Below are 16770 nucleotides of genomic sequence, written 5' to 3' on the forward strand. Positions count from 1 at the left end.
ACACTGGTTAACTTGTCAACTGGCTGTTTGGAGAAAAGGAATATACTCTCACAGAAAAAGAACAATTACCGACAAGGTTCAACAATAGTATAATCAAGGCTATAAGTCTCTCAGTGTGTCAATGGGATGATGAAGAAGCATTTTCGGAGCCTTGACATATTCAGAGGCATTATTCAACAGTGTGCTGTGCTCCGCATTACATTGAGCAGCTGTGTAGCTTAGATTTGGGAGACAAGCCACAGAGCACATGGAGTCAGTGGAAGTTGATGGAATCCAAAGAGGATACAATGGATATTCACCTGGATGTTGCCTTGGGTGGAGTGTTTCACCCAAGAGGAGAGTCTAGATGGCTGGGTTTGTTTACTTTGGAGCAGAGAAACCTGAGCAGAGACCAGATGGAGGTAAAGAAAATGAAATGGGGCATGGATAGTGGAGGTAGGGAGAAACTTTTCCCCTTAGCAGAAGTCCTTATTACTAGAGGGCACTTTGCTAATGTAAGGGGGAAAAGATATCGAGGGGATTACATAGAAACATTGAAAATAGGTGCAGGAGTAGGCCATTCGGCCCTTCGAGCCTGCACCGCCATTCAATATGATCAAGACTGATCATCCAGCTCAGTAACCTGTACCTGCCTTCTCTCCATACCCCCTGATCCCTTTAGCCACAAGGGCCACATCTAACTCCCTCTTAAATATAGCCAATGAACTGGCCTCAACTACCTTCTGTGGCAGAGAATTCCACAGACTCACCACTCTCTGTGTGAAGAAATGTTTTCTCATCTCGGTCCTTAAAGACTTCCCCCTTATCCTTAAGCTGTGACCCCTGGTTCTGGACTTCCCCAACTTCGGGAACAATCTTCCCGCATCTAGCCTCTCCAACCCCTTAAGAATTTTATATGTTTCAATAAGATCCCCCCTCAGTCTTCTAAATTCCAGCGAGTATAAGCCTAGTCTATCCAGTCTTTCTTCATATGAAATTCCTGCCATTCCAGGGATCAATCTGGTGAACCTTCTCTGTACTCCCTCTAAGGCTAGAATGTCTTTCCTCAGATTAGGAGACCAAAACTGTACACAATACTCCAGGTGCGGTCTCACCAAGGCCCTGTACAACTGCAGCAGGACCTCCCTGCTCCTATACTCAAATCCTCTTGCTATGAATGCCAACATACCATTCGCTTTCTTCACTGCCTGCTGCACCTGCACGCTTGCTTTCAATGACTGGTGCACCATGACACCCAGGTCACGTTGCATCTCTCCTTTTCCTAATTGGCCACCATTCAGGTAATACTCTGCTTTCCTGTTCTTGCCGCCAAAGTGGATAACCTTACATTTATCCACATTATATTGCATCTGCCATGCATTTGCCCACTCTCCTAATCTATCCAAGTCACTCTGCAGCCTCCTAGCATCCTCCTCGCAGCTAACACTGCCACCCAGCTTCATGTCATCCGCAAACTTAGAGATATTGCATTCAATTCCCTCGTCCAAATCATTAATATATATTGTAAATAACTGGGGTCCCAGCACTGAGCCTTGCGGTACCCCACTAGTCACTGCCTGCCATTCCGAAAAGGACCCGTTTATTCCTACTCTTTGTTTCCTGTCCACCAACCAATTCTCTATCCACCTCAACACTGAACCCCCAATACCGTGTGCTTTAAGTTTGTACCCCAATCTCCTATGTGGGACCTTGTCGAAGGCCTTCTGAAAGTCCAGATATAACACATCGACTGGTTCTCCCTTATCCACTCTACTAGTTACATCCTCGAAAAATTCTATAAGATTCGTCAGGCATGATTTGCCTTTCTACCACTCACTCACTCTACCGCTGATATAGGAAAATAACTGCAGATGCTGGTATAAATCGAAGGTATCACAAAATGTTGGAGCAACTCAGCAGGTCAGGCAGCATCTTGGTTTTCTCAGTCTGAAGAAGGGTCTCGACCTGAAACGTCACGCATTCCTTCTCTCCAAGATGCTGCCTGACCTGCTGAGTTACTCCAGCATTTTGTGATACCGCTGAGGATGGTTTACCACAGCCAATTAAACTCCCTTCTGCATGTCTTTGGAATGTGGGAGGAAAGCAGAGCAGCCAAAGGAAACCCATGTAGTCGTAGGAAGAATGGGAAAATTCCATGAAGTCAGCGCCACAGGTCAGGATTAAATCTGAGATGCTGGAGCTGTAAGGCAGCATTTGTGCTAGATCTGCTGCCATCCAATACATTCTTATAGTGGTTGCATATTGCTCATATGAACGAATTTCCTATCCTTGATTCCAATGAATTTTCTTTTAAGAGATGTTAATGGCTGCTTCAGTGCATTCATGGGGCCTTTAGGGGAGACTACAACCTGATAAAAAATACAATATCCTCTCAGTTTGTGCTTTTCCATTATAGGCCACAACAGACAATTGTTTCAATTACAATACAAGAAACAGAAGCAGGGATAGACCATTCATTCCCACACGCCTGCTCTGTCATGCAATCATGTTATGGCTGATTTTTTTTACCGCAGTTCCAGATCCCTGGACTTCTGATATATCCGATTTATTCGCTTGCTTTCCAAAATCCTAGTGATCTTTGATTTGAATATGCCCTGTCTACTGATTCCTCCTTAACTGTTCTCTGAGTTGAAACTTTTAAAAAAACTCATCACAGATATGTTAAATATGATTTTCCTTTCCACAAGTTCTGGTAAAACTATTCACTTAAACACTGTCAGACTTAGGTACACCGATTAAGTGATGACACCTTACTGCAATCATTAGATTAAAACCTCATCTTTGGTTGGATGTTAATAAAACAAATTCCACCAAATCTTCAAGACCAGCAAAATTGATGTGCCCAGATATGAATACTTTGGTGGTGGGCAGAGGGGATGGAGGGGGTGGGGTGAAGTGGGGTTGTTTCGACAAACTGAGAGCAGCAGGAGTGATGATACAATATCTGGAAATGCATGTTAAAATACATGTGTCAGAAGTCTTTTAAACACGCCATTGCGTTAATTTAATGACCAGATTGTCCAAAGAAATGCCAGCAGTTATCTAGATTTTGACTTATTTATTTACATTTTATAACCACCTTTTATGATTTGGTTTTGAAATATGTTTACAGCTTTAAATGTGGGATGTGGGTGAATATGCCAGTGTACTCAATAATTTCCATAAGACGTTGCTGTGAAGCAAATGTGAACCTAAAATCTGAGGAAGTGGTCACCATGTGGCTCACCACTCCCAGAAAGTCTCAGATCATTGTTTTGGGGTTTCCAACCAGATGCAGTGGATATCGAAATGATGCACATGATTAGTGCCAGTGAACTCTTCATGGAATCCAACAGAGCAGCATGAACTTCAATGGATCTCCCAGGTCGATTAATCTAGTGCAGAGACAGCAAGCCCATCAAAAAGAAGAGTCCACAGGGTCACACCAGAATTAATACTGTTCTGTAGGCACATCCAACTACTTGCCAATGGAATAAACACTGCACTTCGCTCAGGTTAACCTCTCAGCATAAAATTATGCCCTGGACCCAACTGGAAGAAATAGCACAGCCTAGGATGCTGTTGGTGATCTTCGCACCATGGAAGATCCGCCCTATATTTTTTTTAAAATAATTTCCATGATGGCTGCCAACACATCAATCCCATCCCCAAATGCCCTTAGAAAGGTGGTAAAGAGCATTCTTATAGAACCACTGCAGATCCTGCACTGAAGGCAATCTCCCAGTGTTGTGAGGCAAAGAGATCCTAGATTTTGACGATTCCAATGAAGATTTGGCAACATGTTTCCGTGACAAGATGGTAACCGATGAGGAATCTTTCAGTAATGGTGCTTCCATGAATCTGTTGCTTTTGTTACCTGCACCTCATTACATTTGTTCGTTATTAGAATTATCAACCATCCTCGCACAGGATGACGGCATTATGGTATCTAGGTGTTAGTCCAGCTTCCTTGTTCACTTTGCACACCTGCCTAATTATCTTATCTTGCTGCCCATTGATCATGTATATTAGTGGACTAGAAACCCCTGTAGTTGATTAAATCCACTCGCTGATGCAGAGGAGTTCTGATGTGCATGTGTAGAATCAATGACTTGCCAAACCAACTGGAAATATGGCAGATCTGTATATATTTAGGCTTACACATTCCAACTCACTCATCATTGGCAAAGTTTTTCTAATTATCATTCAGAGTACATAGGCATCAAACACCTGTTTCTTGTATTTGTGTCATTGACGGTGAAATGACAGAATCTCGAATGCTCCTGAAATGAAGCCGCTTATATTAGCTGTGGCTTTGACATCAATGGTCACCAGATTCTCAATAGGCACTATGTTGTTTTTCCATGTCCCAAGTCCCATGTTCATGTGACCATTCAGATGTAAAAATTAGCTCACAGGTAGACTGGTAGACAGCTCAAAGGTTTGGGAACTGAACTATTAAGTTTTACAAGACAAACACCAAAGTTACTACTCAACCTTCCACCTAAAGTTCTGTGAATATATTGACCTAAAGTTTAAAATTTATATTAATATCACTATTACTTTACCTCTCTATGGGTTAAATACAAAATCAGTACATTGAAGGTAGCTTCCTGATGGATTGAAAATATTTATACAATTAAATGTACAACTTGCACCAAATCCAAGCCAGTTAACATTCAGGGCCGCTATATGAAGTACACATGTGCTGTCTGTTTTTTCCCTTCTGACTTAACTTCTGTTTTTCATTAGTCACTGCCTGCCATCCTGAAAGGGACCCATTTAACTCTAGACAGGAAACAAAGAGTAGGGATAAATGGGTCCCTTTCAGAAGGGCAGGCAGTGACTAGTGCGGTATCGCAAGGCTCGCAGTGACCGCAGCTATTTACAATATACATTAATGACAGATGAAGGGATTAAAAGTAACATTAGCAAATTTGCAGATGACACAAAGCTGGGTGGTAGTGTGAACTGTGAGGAGGATGCTATGAGGATGCAGGGTGATTTGGACAGGTTGTTTGAGTGGGCAGATGCATGGCAGATGCAGTTTAATGTGGATAAATGTGAGGTTATCCACTTTGGTGGTAAGAACAGGAAGACAGATTATTATCTGAAAGGTGTCAAGTTAGGAAAAGGGGAAGTACAACAAGATCTGGGTGTTCTAGTTCATCAGTCACTGAAAGTAAGCATGCAGGTACTGCAAGCAGTGAAGAAAGCTAATGGAATGTTGGCCTTCATAACAAGAGAAGTTGAGCATAGGAACAAAGAAGTCTTTCTGCAGTTGTACAGGGCCCTAGTGAGACCACACCTGGAGTATTGTGTGCAGTTTTGGTCTCCAAATTTGAGGAAGGACATTCTTACTATTGAGGGAGTGCAGCGTAGGTTCACGGGGTTAATTCCCGGAATGGCGGGACTGTCGTATATTGAAAGACTGGAGCGACTGGGCTTGTAAACTCTGGAATTTAGAAAAATGAGAGGGGATCCTATTGAAACATATAAGATTATTAAGGGATTGGACACGTTAGAGGCAGGAAACATGTTCCCGATGTTGGGGGAGACCCGAACCAGGGGCCACAGTTTAAGAATAAAGGGGTAGGCCATTTAGAACAGAGATGAGGAAAAATATTTTCACTCAGAGAGTTGTGAAGCTGTGGGACTCTCTGCCTCAGAAGGCAGTGGTGGCCAATTCCCTGGATGCTTTCAAGAGAGTGTTAGATAGAGCTCTTAAGGATAGTGGAGTCAAAGGATATGGGGAGAAGGCAGGAACAGGGTACTGATTGTGGATGATCAGCCATGATCACAGTGCATGGCGGTGCTGGCTCGAAGAGCCGAATGGCCTCCTCCTGCACCTATTGTCTATTGTCATCCAAATAATGATTGGAAAGCCAATGGAAAGTTTTATAAAATGCTTGTGCTTTGCAGCTGTGGCTAGAAACTGTGCTGTGGGTCATTTCTATGCTAAATGATCAATTTGTTGAAAGTATACTAGTTAAAAACAGAAGAATGTAATGCAAAGATAATTACATGTTGCCAACAATCAACATGGCCAATTAACCCAACATATTAAAACTGCTAAGTTTCTAGTCAATATTTAAGATTCTGTGTTTTAGGATGAAAGGGGAAAAAAACGAACTCTTCTGTTTTTCCCATATAGACTGGAGTCATTAATCCACAATCCTATCTCCACCCCCAAACCTCTCTGAAGAAAGATCACCCATTGAAATATTAACTGTTATTGTCTCCCTCGATATTGCCTGATAAGCAGAATAGCTCCATAATTTTCTGTTTTTTTCTTCCAGATTTCCAGCATCAGTTGTGTATATTCAGTCTATGGCTGATTGAGAACATAAATGAAGCTTGAAGTGAGATGGCAGCTTTAGTTTGAGTAAGTTACCTGTCTTGAAATTTGTCGTCAACGTTGAACATTTTGGTCTCAGCCAGATTGCTTTAGAAAGATGAGGGGGGATCTTATTGAAACATATAAGATAATTAGGGGATTGGACACATTAGAGGCAGGAAACATGTTCCCAATGTTGGGGGAGTCCAGAACAAGGGGCCACAGTTTAAGAATAAGGGGTAGGCCATTTAGAACGGAGATGAGGAAGAACTTTTTCAGTCAGAGTGGTGAAGGTGTGGAATTCTCTGCCTCAGAAGGCAGTGGAGGCCAGTTCGTTGGATGCTTTCAAGAGAGAGCTGGATAGAGCTCTTAAGGATAGCGGAGTGAGGGGGTATGGGGAGAAGGCAGGAACGGGGTACTGATTGAGAGTGATCAGCCATGATCGCATTGAATGGCGGTGCTGGCTCGAAGGGCTGAATGGCCTACTCCTGCACCTATTGTCTATTGTCTATAATTATGAACATGCTAATGCAAGTTAAACAAGTCCAGACAGAGATGGGTCAATTGAAAAATATAATACGATGGCAACAGCATTAGGATACTGCATTGCAGTACCATCGGCCTTCTACCCATCGGTGACCCCTGCTTCTGATGGCTGGTCTGGAAACTCGAGACTCCTGATCCAAGATGAAATGCAGCGAACAAGCTCATAGCATGCACTTAGATATTCAATCCCACTCTTCTTCCTGAATCTACAAACTGTCAACTATGTTTTAAAACTAGATATCCTCCTTTGTGACAGGAACATGGATTATTTATTATATCGGGATTGAACTAATCCCACATGTCTCTAGAAAGAAAAATGTCTTATTATACTGCTTGAGGCTGCATGATCTGATGCCCCATGATTTACTCGTTCTTCCAAGTGAGTCCAATTATTTTCCTAAGCAGCTAATTGTTTTTTTAAGCGAGCCTACTTGCGTGACATAGGGACTGTTATTGGACAACTCTCCGTTTTAACTGAAAAGCCTGTTTTAACCATTACATTGCAAAGGATGGCAGGGTTATTGCTATATTAAGGGTTTTGAGTTAATGAGGGAAGACGGTATATTCTGAGCTTCAGAGCACGAGGGGATCAGGATTGAGGACAGAAGGGCAGGAGTCCTGATGTTAATAATATTTAATGGAATTTATCTATTAAAATTTGGGGAAAATTAAGGTTTGTTGAATATTCTAATGTTTACTTTTTTAATTTCAAGGTTGCTTAGAAAGTTTACAATTTGACCACCCACCAAACTTGACTTGATCACCAACCAAATCAGCATCTCCAGGTTGTTCACCAATCTTGATCCAACCAATTGTTCATCCTTGTTTCACCAATCTTTTATGTTTACAGATTTTCGTCAGTATATTTTGTTCCAATACTTTTCACGTTCATAAGTTATAGGAGTAGAATTAGGCCATTCGGCCCATCAAGTCTACTCCGCCATTCAATCATGACTGATCTCTGCTTCCTAATCCTATTTTCCTGCCTTCTCCTCATAACCCTTGACACCCATTCTAATCAAGAATTTGTCTATCTCTGCCTTAAGAATATCCACTGACGGCCGTCACAGCCCTCTGTGGCAATGAGTTCCACAGATTAAGTACCTTCTGACCTCTCACCATTCTAAAAGAGCGCTCTTTAATTCTGAGGTTTTGACCTCCGGTCCTAGACTCTTCCACCAGTGGAAACATCCTTTCCACATTCACTCTCTCTAAGCCTTTCATTATTCTGTAAGTTTCAATGAGGTCCCCCCACAACCTTCTCAACTCCAGCAAGTAGAGGCTCAATGCTGTCAAACGCTCATTTCAATTTTTTACTAGTCCATTAACCCGTTGGGCCCAAACCTACATTGGTGCAGCACCCTCTCCTCCCCCCCCCCCCTCCCCCCCCCTCCCCCTTCCACTTCCCCTCCTCCCCACTTCATCCCTCCTAGGAGATAGATTTAAACTTAAAAATGTGAATAACTTTAAAAATATAACACCAATTTCAATGAAACTTCTTCCCTTAGCACCAAAGGAACGACGGTGAGTAAGGTGGGCCTACATTTCAATAAACTTCTTCCATTAGCACCAAAGGGACGACGGTGAATAAGATGAGCCTAAAATTGTCGCGTTATTGTGTACCATTTTGGCTGTAGTTCAGGAACAAACAAGCGAACACGAGTTTTAGTATATAGATAAAACATGTAGACAAAATAAAAACTCTTCAAACTCTTAATACATCCTTTGTGTGTTTAAACATTCAATTTTACTAGTGTATTGCTCACTAGCACCTCCCCTTTTCTTTACATATGACACATAGCCATGCATGTGCCCCCCTGTCCCTTCCTTTGGTATGTCCCTTCCTTTGTTTGAGGGATGTCACCACCAGACTCAGCCCCTCAGTGGATGGTCCCTAAAGGGTGGTCCTCCCTCACTGAACCTTCACATTGGATGCACAAAGCTGCAGTGCACTGCTCAGCACATATTCCTGCATTCAGGAATGGGCCAGGTGGCAAGCTTCCCTTGTGGACATCTCAATTGAATGGGAATAGACCCTTGGCCATTCAAGTCCACGACAACCATTGATTACCCGTTCACACTCGTTCTATGCTATCCGACTTTCGCATCCACTCCCTACACACAAGGGGCAATTTATAGAGGCTAAATAAACTACAAACCCTCACATTTTTGGGATGTAGGAGAAAACTGGAGCCCCTGAAGGAAACCCATGCGGTCACGGGGAGAACATACAAACTCCACTCTGACTGCAACACGGGTCTCTGGCTCTGTGAGGCCGCAACTCTACCGCTGCGCCAACGTGCTGACATGCTGGACGTCCAAAGGTTTTATGTCAAAGAATCTTAAGCATACTGTACAGTTACTGGTGCAACTCAGCTTATCTCATTTAGTGAGTATAGCTCCTCTATTATCTTTGATTTGGTGCAAGAACTTGAATGTCCTCCTGCCGGCGGGAGGATGGGAGTGGGTGCGCCTCTGCCCCCTGCCGGCGGGAGGATGGGAGTGGGTGCGCCTCTGCCCCCTGCCGGCGGGAGGATGGGAGTGGGTGCGCCTCTGCCCCCTGCCGGCGGGAGGATGGGAGTGGTGCGCCTCTGCCCCCAGCCGGCGGGAGGATGGGAGTGGGTGCAGCTCTACCCCCTGCCGGCGGGAGGATGGGAGTGGGTGCGCCTCTGCCCCCTGCCGGCGGGAGGATGGGAGTGGTGCGCCTCTGCCCCCAGCTGGCGGGAGGATGGGAGTGGGTGCAGCTCTACCCCCTGCCGGCGGGAGGATGGGAGTGGGTGCGCCTCTGCCCCCTGCCGGCGGGAGGATGGGAGTGGGTGCGCCTCTGCCCCCTGCCGGCGGGAGGATGGGAATGGGTGCGCCTCTGCCCACTGCCGGCGGGAGGATGGGAGTGGGTGCGCCTCTGCCCCCTGCCGGCGGGAGGATGGGAGTGGGTGCGCCTCTGCCCCCTGCCGGCGGGAGGATGGGAGTGGGTGCGCCTCTGCCCCCTGCCGGCGGGAAGAGTCCTCCGGCGCCGACCGGGTGCGAGTTGGGATGACACGCCCAAGATGGCGGCAGGATTGAAAAGTTGCGCCCGGCGGGGTGTGCTGTAACCGGGCAGTGGGCGGTAGCCAGCAGCGCAACGGCCGCGTCGGTGTGGCCGCGGTAGCCGTGCGTTGAGGCATCCGTCAGATGTGGTTGCAGTAATGTCATTGTGGGCGGGAACGGGGGGATTTGTCGCCGCCGTCGCCCTGATTGCGAGGAGTTGTCGCCGGTTGTTCAGCTAGAGATGGAGGATGATGCGAAGAAAGGTAAAAAGGTGAGGTCCGAGTCCGGCCCAAGCTGGTGTAAATAAGTGATGGTGGCCGTTAAATAACTACTCCACCCTCTTCTCTCTGCGGCCCCTGGTGCCCAGCGCTTCCCGTGGGTGACTTAGACCCTCCATCTGGTTCTGACCAGGGTGGGGTGGGGGCACCCAGGGGTGGCAGGAGGTGAGTGCTGTGAGGTTACACTGTCCTGACCAGGGTGGGGGCGGGGGAAGCGGGCTGGTCTTTTTTTCAAGACGAGAAGAATATTAACCCCCTCCACCCCCACTTGTCGTTGGACCAATTTTTTTTTACACTTTTGGAGGATAGGGGATGTGTGGTTGCAGTGTTTGAAGCTGAAAGGATATCCTTAAAATAGAAAGTCGAGGCACTTTTGAAGTACCAGCTATAGTTGGGTAAACTTAAAACTTCGTGCCCAGTGAAGGGCGTTCCTGTCGCTTGTTTTGGGTTGGGTTGTTTTCTTTCGATTGAGACTTTTTTTTAACGTCCGCTGGGGAACTTTAGGCGTGGGTACTTCAGTGGGTGATAATTCACTTGAAGTCTACTGACTTTTACGCTGCCATCCTACTGAAAGAACGGTCCCTACTCTAAATGTGAACGTGTTGTTTTCCAGTACATTCTGCATGATTTCCAGCGGTTACAGTATTTCACTTCATTTGGCATCTCGTCCCTGATAGAGTGCACAAATATAAAACGGAGTTTTACGCGGAAATGGCTGGTGCTTTTTATTTTGTTTTCCTAGTTTCATTTAACGATATGGTTTCTTAATAAAGGGTTTCACCTCTATAGCTTCAAGCATGTAACTTTTTTTTTGCAGGCAGATTGATATGGCACAAGGCCTGATATTCAGTCACTTCCAGTTTACGCACTTTGACTTGAACTACTATTTTGGGGAGGGCGGCATACGGTGTCCAGACCATAAGTGGGGTTTCAGTTACATCGAATATGTGTAATATATAATACATAAATGGGCTTTGTTTCAACAAATCTGTACCCTGGCTCATCCATAATATGCCTTTCACAACCGTTTTATAAGGCCTGTTCTTTTGACCCGTTGTTAAATTCTCCTTTTGAGTGGTACGATTTCTGAGCTAGGTGGGCTTTGACAAAGGAACTCATTCTAACCACACCCATTTTGAACTTTTATTTGTTTGTCTTCCCTTTTCTATTTTTATGGCGTTTCTAGCCAATGCTAATAATGTCACTTCTCATAACCTTTCAATGATCTTTAACTCATCAGGTGAATAATAAAATCATGTTCTAATAATCTCAATGCCACTTAATTCTTAATAGACTCATTTGATCAATCTGTACCAGGCTTTTTACCCTTCCTTGCCAGAGTTGTATGCCCAAAACGACAGCAATTGATAAAAACGGTTGAGCGATATAGACCAAAAGCAAGCAGGTGGGACAAATTTAAATGAGTAGTTTTACCGTCTCGGTTGGCATTGACCAGTTGGGCCCAAAGGCCTGTTTCCGTGCTGTATGACTATCGGAACAGTTTTCTGAAGTCTTGTACTGTCATTGCATTTGTGATTTTGCTTTTGTCCTTTAATTTTAAAATAAATCTTATAAGAAATATGAAGTTTAATACAGTTCTACAATTCTGAGCTGTAGATAAAATTGCTTATTTAAATCTTAAATTGTACCCTGCAGGTTTGAAGGTGCAGGTTTACTCTATTATTTGGATGTTAAAAACATGTTGTAATTGGAAAGGTACTAGAGAATATTCTGAGGAATAGATTACACAGGCATTTGGATGGGTAAGGGCTGATTAGGGATAATCAGCATGGTTTTGTACGTAGGAGGTCGTGTCTCTCAAATCTGATTGATTTTTTTGAACATATGACCAAAAAGGTCGATGAGGGCAGAGATGTTGTGTACATGGATTTCAGTAAGGCATTCAACAAGGTTTCGCATGGTAGGCTGCTCTGGAAGGTTAGATCGCATAGGATCCAAGGAGAGATAGCTGAATGGATAGCAAATTGGCTCCATGGAAGGAAGCAGAGGATGATGGTGGAAGGCTGCTTCTCGGACTGGAGGCATGTGACGAGTGGTGTGTCTCAGGGTTCGGTGCTGGGCCCGTTACTGTTTGTCATCTACATCAATGATTTGGATGAGGACATGCAGGGTAAGATTAGCAAGTATGTTGATACAAAAGTGAGTGGTTTTGCAGATAGCGAAGATGGTTGTGAAAGATTGCAGCAGGATCTAGATCGATTGGCCAGGTGGGCGGAGGAATGGTTGATGGAATTTAATACAGAGAAGTGTGAGGTGTTGCATTTTGGGATGTCGAACAAGGGCAGAACCTATACAGTAAATGGTAGGCCTCTGGGTAGTGTTGTGGAGCAGAGATCTAGGAGTACAGGTGCATGGTTCCTTGAAGGTCGAGTCGCATGTAGATCAGGTGGTCAAAAAGGCTTTCAGCACTTTGGCCTTCAAGAGTCAGAACATTGAGTATAGAAGTTGGGAGGTCATGTTGCAGTTGTATAAGATGTTGGTGAGACCACATTTAGAATATTGTGTTCAGTTCTGGGCACCATGTTATAGGAATGATAGTGTCAATAGACAATAGGTGCAGGAGTAGGCCATTCGGCCCTTCGAGCCAGCACCGCCATTTAATGTGATCATGGCTGATCATTCACAATCAGTACCCCGTTCTTGCCTTCTCCCCATACCCCATATCAAGCTTGAAAGGGTTCAGAAAAGATTTATGAGGATGTTGCCAGGACTAGAGTGTGTGAGCTATAGGGAGAGGTTGAGTAGGCTGAGTCTCTATTCCATGGAGCGCAGGAGGATGAGGGGGGATCTTTTTGAGATGTACAAAATCATGAGAGGAATAGATCGGGTAGATGCACAGAGTCTCTTGCCCAGAGTAGAGGAATCGAGGACCAGAGGACATAAGTTCAAGGTGAAGGGGAAAAGATTTAATAGGATCCGAGGGGTAACTTTTCACACAAAGGGTGGTGGATGTATGGAACAAACTGCCAGAAGAGGTAGTTGAGGCTGGGACTATCCCATCATTTAAGAGACAGTTAGACCATGGATAGGACAGGTTTGGAGGGATATGGACCAAGCGCAGGCAAGTGGGACCAGTGTAGCTGGGACATTGTTGGCCGTTGTGGGCAAATTGGGCCGAAGGGCCTGTTTCCACAATGTATCACTCTGACTTTCTACACTGTTACCTAGTCCATTTAAGAGCCTGCTTTTGCATTTTTTTACCTATTGAACACTTGCATCACTCGCCATCAAGCTGCTCATTTTTTTTGTTTATGATGGATTTTCAGTCCTTATTTAAACATACTTTTCATTTGGTCAGATTGAGATGATTCCATTCACTGTGGTGGTTATAAAATCGATCAGCATAGTAACAAACCTTTCGGGCCTTCACATCAATAGCGATGAGTTGTCTATCTATACATTCTATTTATCAGCTCTTGTATCTCGGTGATTCAAGTGGATGCATAGATATTTCTTAATGTTTTTTTAAGAGATACAGTGTGGAAATAGGCCCTTCGGCCCACTGAGTCCATGATGACCAGCGATTACCCCATACACTATCCTACACACTAGTGACAATTTTACAACTTATTGAAGCCAATTTACCTACAAACCTGTACATCTTTGGAGTGTGGGAGGGAAGCACCTGTAGTCAGGATCGAACCTGGGTCCCTGGCACTGTAATGCAGCACTTTTATCGTTTCGCCACTGTGCCGCCCATTGTGGGAGTACCTGCCTCCGCCACCCCATCCGGTGTGATCCAGATTCCAACTGCTCTTTGGGAGAAAAAAATCTCCTACCCCCAAAAGTCTTGTCCCTCAAAGCGAGGTCTTCTAATTTTAGCCACCTTTGCTATAGAGAAAAGTTTAATACCATCCATCTTTTCTATGCCCAACACCATTTTGTATTCTTCTATCGGGTCCATTTTGCCCACCTTTGTTTCAAGGAAAACAGTTCCTCTAAGCTCTCGCAGTTCCTCTAAGCTCTCGCAACTGGAAAACACTCACTGGAAGAAAATCCTGGTAAATCGCTTATGCGCCTTCTTCAGTGTACTCGCATTATTCTGGTAGCATCGCAACCAGAACTGTTCAATGTGGCTTCATGCTTTTTTGCAGTTGTACCATAACCTGAATGTTTTTTTGTTGTGCTTTGGCTAACGAGAGATCCTTACACCTAGGTCCCTCTGTTCATCACCACAATTTAGAGACATGCCATTCATTCTGTAAGTCCTGCCTTATCATCCTTGTAAAGTGCTCACCTTGCTCTTGAGTGCAGTTTTGGAAGGACATTCTTGCTATTGAGGGAGTGCAACGTAGGTTCTCCAGGTTAATTCCCGGGATGGCGGGACTGATATTTGGTGAAAGAATGGATCGACTGGGCTTATATTCACTGGAATTTAGAAGGATGAGAGGGGATCTTAGAGAAACATATAAGATTCTTAAGGGATTGGACAGTCTAGATGCAAGAAAAATGTTCCTGATGTTGGGGGAGTCCAGAACCAGGGGTCACCGTTTAAGAATAAGGGTTATGCCATTTAGGACTGAGGTGAGGAAAATCTTTTTCACCCAGAGTTGTGAATCTGGAATTTTCGGCTACAGAAGGCAGTGGAGGCAATTTCACTGGATGTTTTCAAGAGAGAGTTAGATACAGCTCGTAGGGCTAACAGAATCAAGGGATATGGAGAGAAAGCAGGATTTGGGTACAGATTTTGGATGATCAGCTATGATCATATGAAATAGCAGTGCTGGCTCAAAGGGCCGAAAGGCCTACTACTGCACCTATTTTCTATGTTTCTTTGTAACCTATGTTTCAATCCCCCCCAGAATTTTGAAAGGATTGCTTTATTTATGAGTCACTAACATGCCCCAGCAGCCACTCTATGGCCCGTGCATTTGTTGGAGATGCAGCACATGTCCTTTCACTTCATTTCTTCCCACTATCCAGGAATACGGAGTCTTTCTAAGTTCAACAACTTTCCTGGTGAACTTTCCAGGAAAGTCCAATTTTATTTCTATATTCCTGGAACTTCTGTTCCAGGTGGACCAGAAGTTCCAGTGCACTTCTGGTCTGACCAGGAAGTGCAATCTTTCACATATACTTCCAGTCTAGTGTACTGCATTCAGTGCACACAGCATGATCTTTGGTGTTCTGATTTCTGAATCCTCTCCCCATTTTGAAAATAATTTAAGGCCCTTATTCCTACTTCCAAAGTGCATGATACTTTGCTACGCTGCCACATTTTTGCCTATTTTCCCAACCTGTCCAAAACTTTCTGCAGACTCCCTGCTTCCTCTACACTATCTGCCCCTCCACCTATCTTCATAGCATCCGCAAACTTGGCCACAAAGCCATCAATTCCATCATCCAATCATTAACATATAACATGAAAAGTAGGGCACCCAATACCAAACCCTGTGGAACACCACTCATCTCCAGCAGCCAACCAGAAAATTCCTCCTTCAACCCTCCCAAACCTTCCGAATTTTGCGGAAAGTTTCCGATTTTGCCTCACATTTTTTCGCAAAACAATCGGTAATTGCAATTTGTCAATTCAGCTGCTGGAGGTCGCTAGGGGTTCCGCGAGAAATCCCCCCGCCCTGGAAGTCTCCCCGAAAATGTAGCAGCTAGGCTGGGCAAGGCAGCCAATCTCGACCTCATCGGGACTTCCATGGCCGATCGGTGGGTTGAATTTGCAACCTGCGGCCGGGGCTCTGGAACTCCAGCCCAGCTAGAGCCAGCACATCTATCCCCATAGCTGACTTCCTTGGTCAGCTGAATAAACCAGCAAAACTCTGGAACCAAGAGTGCCAGAAAATCAGTCGTGGAGCTGTAATGAGTAAATATTAAATTTAAGTGCAAGATTATATAACTATATTAATTAATTAAGATGGGGTTAAAATATAAAACACAGCAGAAAAGCCAATTACCACCTTTTTGGGCTGATTATCAATTAATGTGCAAATTTACTTCAACAAATACTTCCGTATGCTTAATCGAGTTGTATATATCAACTCTTTCTTCATAACTTAGTCATACATTTTATGAACATTGTTCTTTTATTCAATACCAAGAGAATTGGGATGTGTAAGGAAAAAGCAAAATAGAAAAACTAAACAAACCAATTTTTTCTGTATTGCAAAAAGTATCTCTGTTCAATAACCTTTCTATAAATAACAGAATATACTCATGATAGGCCTGACATTGTACATATATCATATCATATCATATATATACAGCCGGAAACAGGCCTTTTCGGCCCACCAAGTCCGTGCCGCCCAGCGATCCCCGTACAATGTAGTCCAAGAACTACAGACTGTTGGAAATAATAGTTGTTTTTCGCACATGAATGTAGCGTAACGCATATGCGCATTTGGCGTACATTTCTTTTGCTGAAAAGTTGCATTACTGCGCCATATTATGAATTTTGAAGTAAAATTCTGAATTTTGGACATCAAAACTATGAATTTATAAAATCAAATGTTGGGAGGTCTGCTCCTTTTTCCCCTGCTCATTGCCTTCTGACATTCAGCCAATCTTAATGCTAGTATGTTCCTAATAGCATGGGGTCTCATCTTAACAGCCTCATGCGTGACACTTTATCTA

General features: G+C 44.2%; 1 protein-coding gene across 2 annotated transcripts in view; it reads left to right on the forward strand.

Annotated features, from left to right (window-relative positions):
• Nucleotides 1-9862: 9862 nt before the first annotated feature.
• ccm2 (CCM2 scaffold protein) overlaps nt 9863-16770 on the forward strand; it is a 52071-nt gene continuing 45163 nt past the window's right edge. Inside the window, exon 1 of one of the 2 annotated variants that reach the window (XM_078399452.1) lies at nt 9863-10160. In XM_078399452.1, coding sequence (XP_078255578.1) covers nt 10131-10160 — 30 coding nt within the window. In that variant the 5' untranslated portion in view covers nt 9863-10130. The remainder of the gene's footprint in view (nt 10161-16770) is intronic. The other variant, XM_078399454.1, reaches the window with a different exon arrangement.

This window comes from Rhinoraja longicauda, chromosome 5 (assembly GCF_053455715.1).
Source record: "Rhinoraja longicauda isolate Sanriku21f chromosome 5, sRhiLon1.1, whole genome shotgun sequence".
Taxonomy (NCBI): domain Eukaryota; kingdom Metazoa; phylum Chordata; class Chondrichthyes; order Rajiformes; family Arhynchobatidae; genus Rhinoraja; species Rhinoraja longicauda.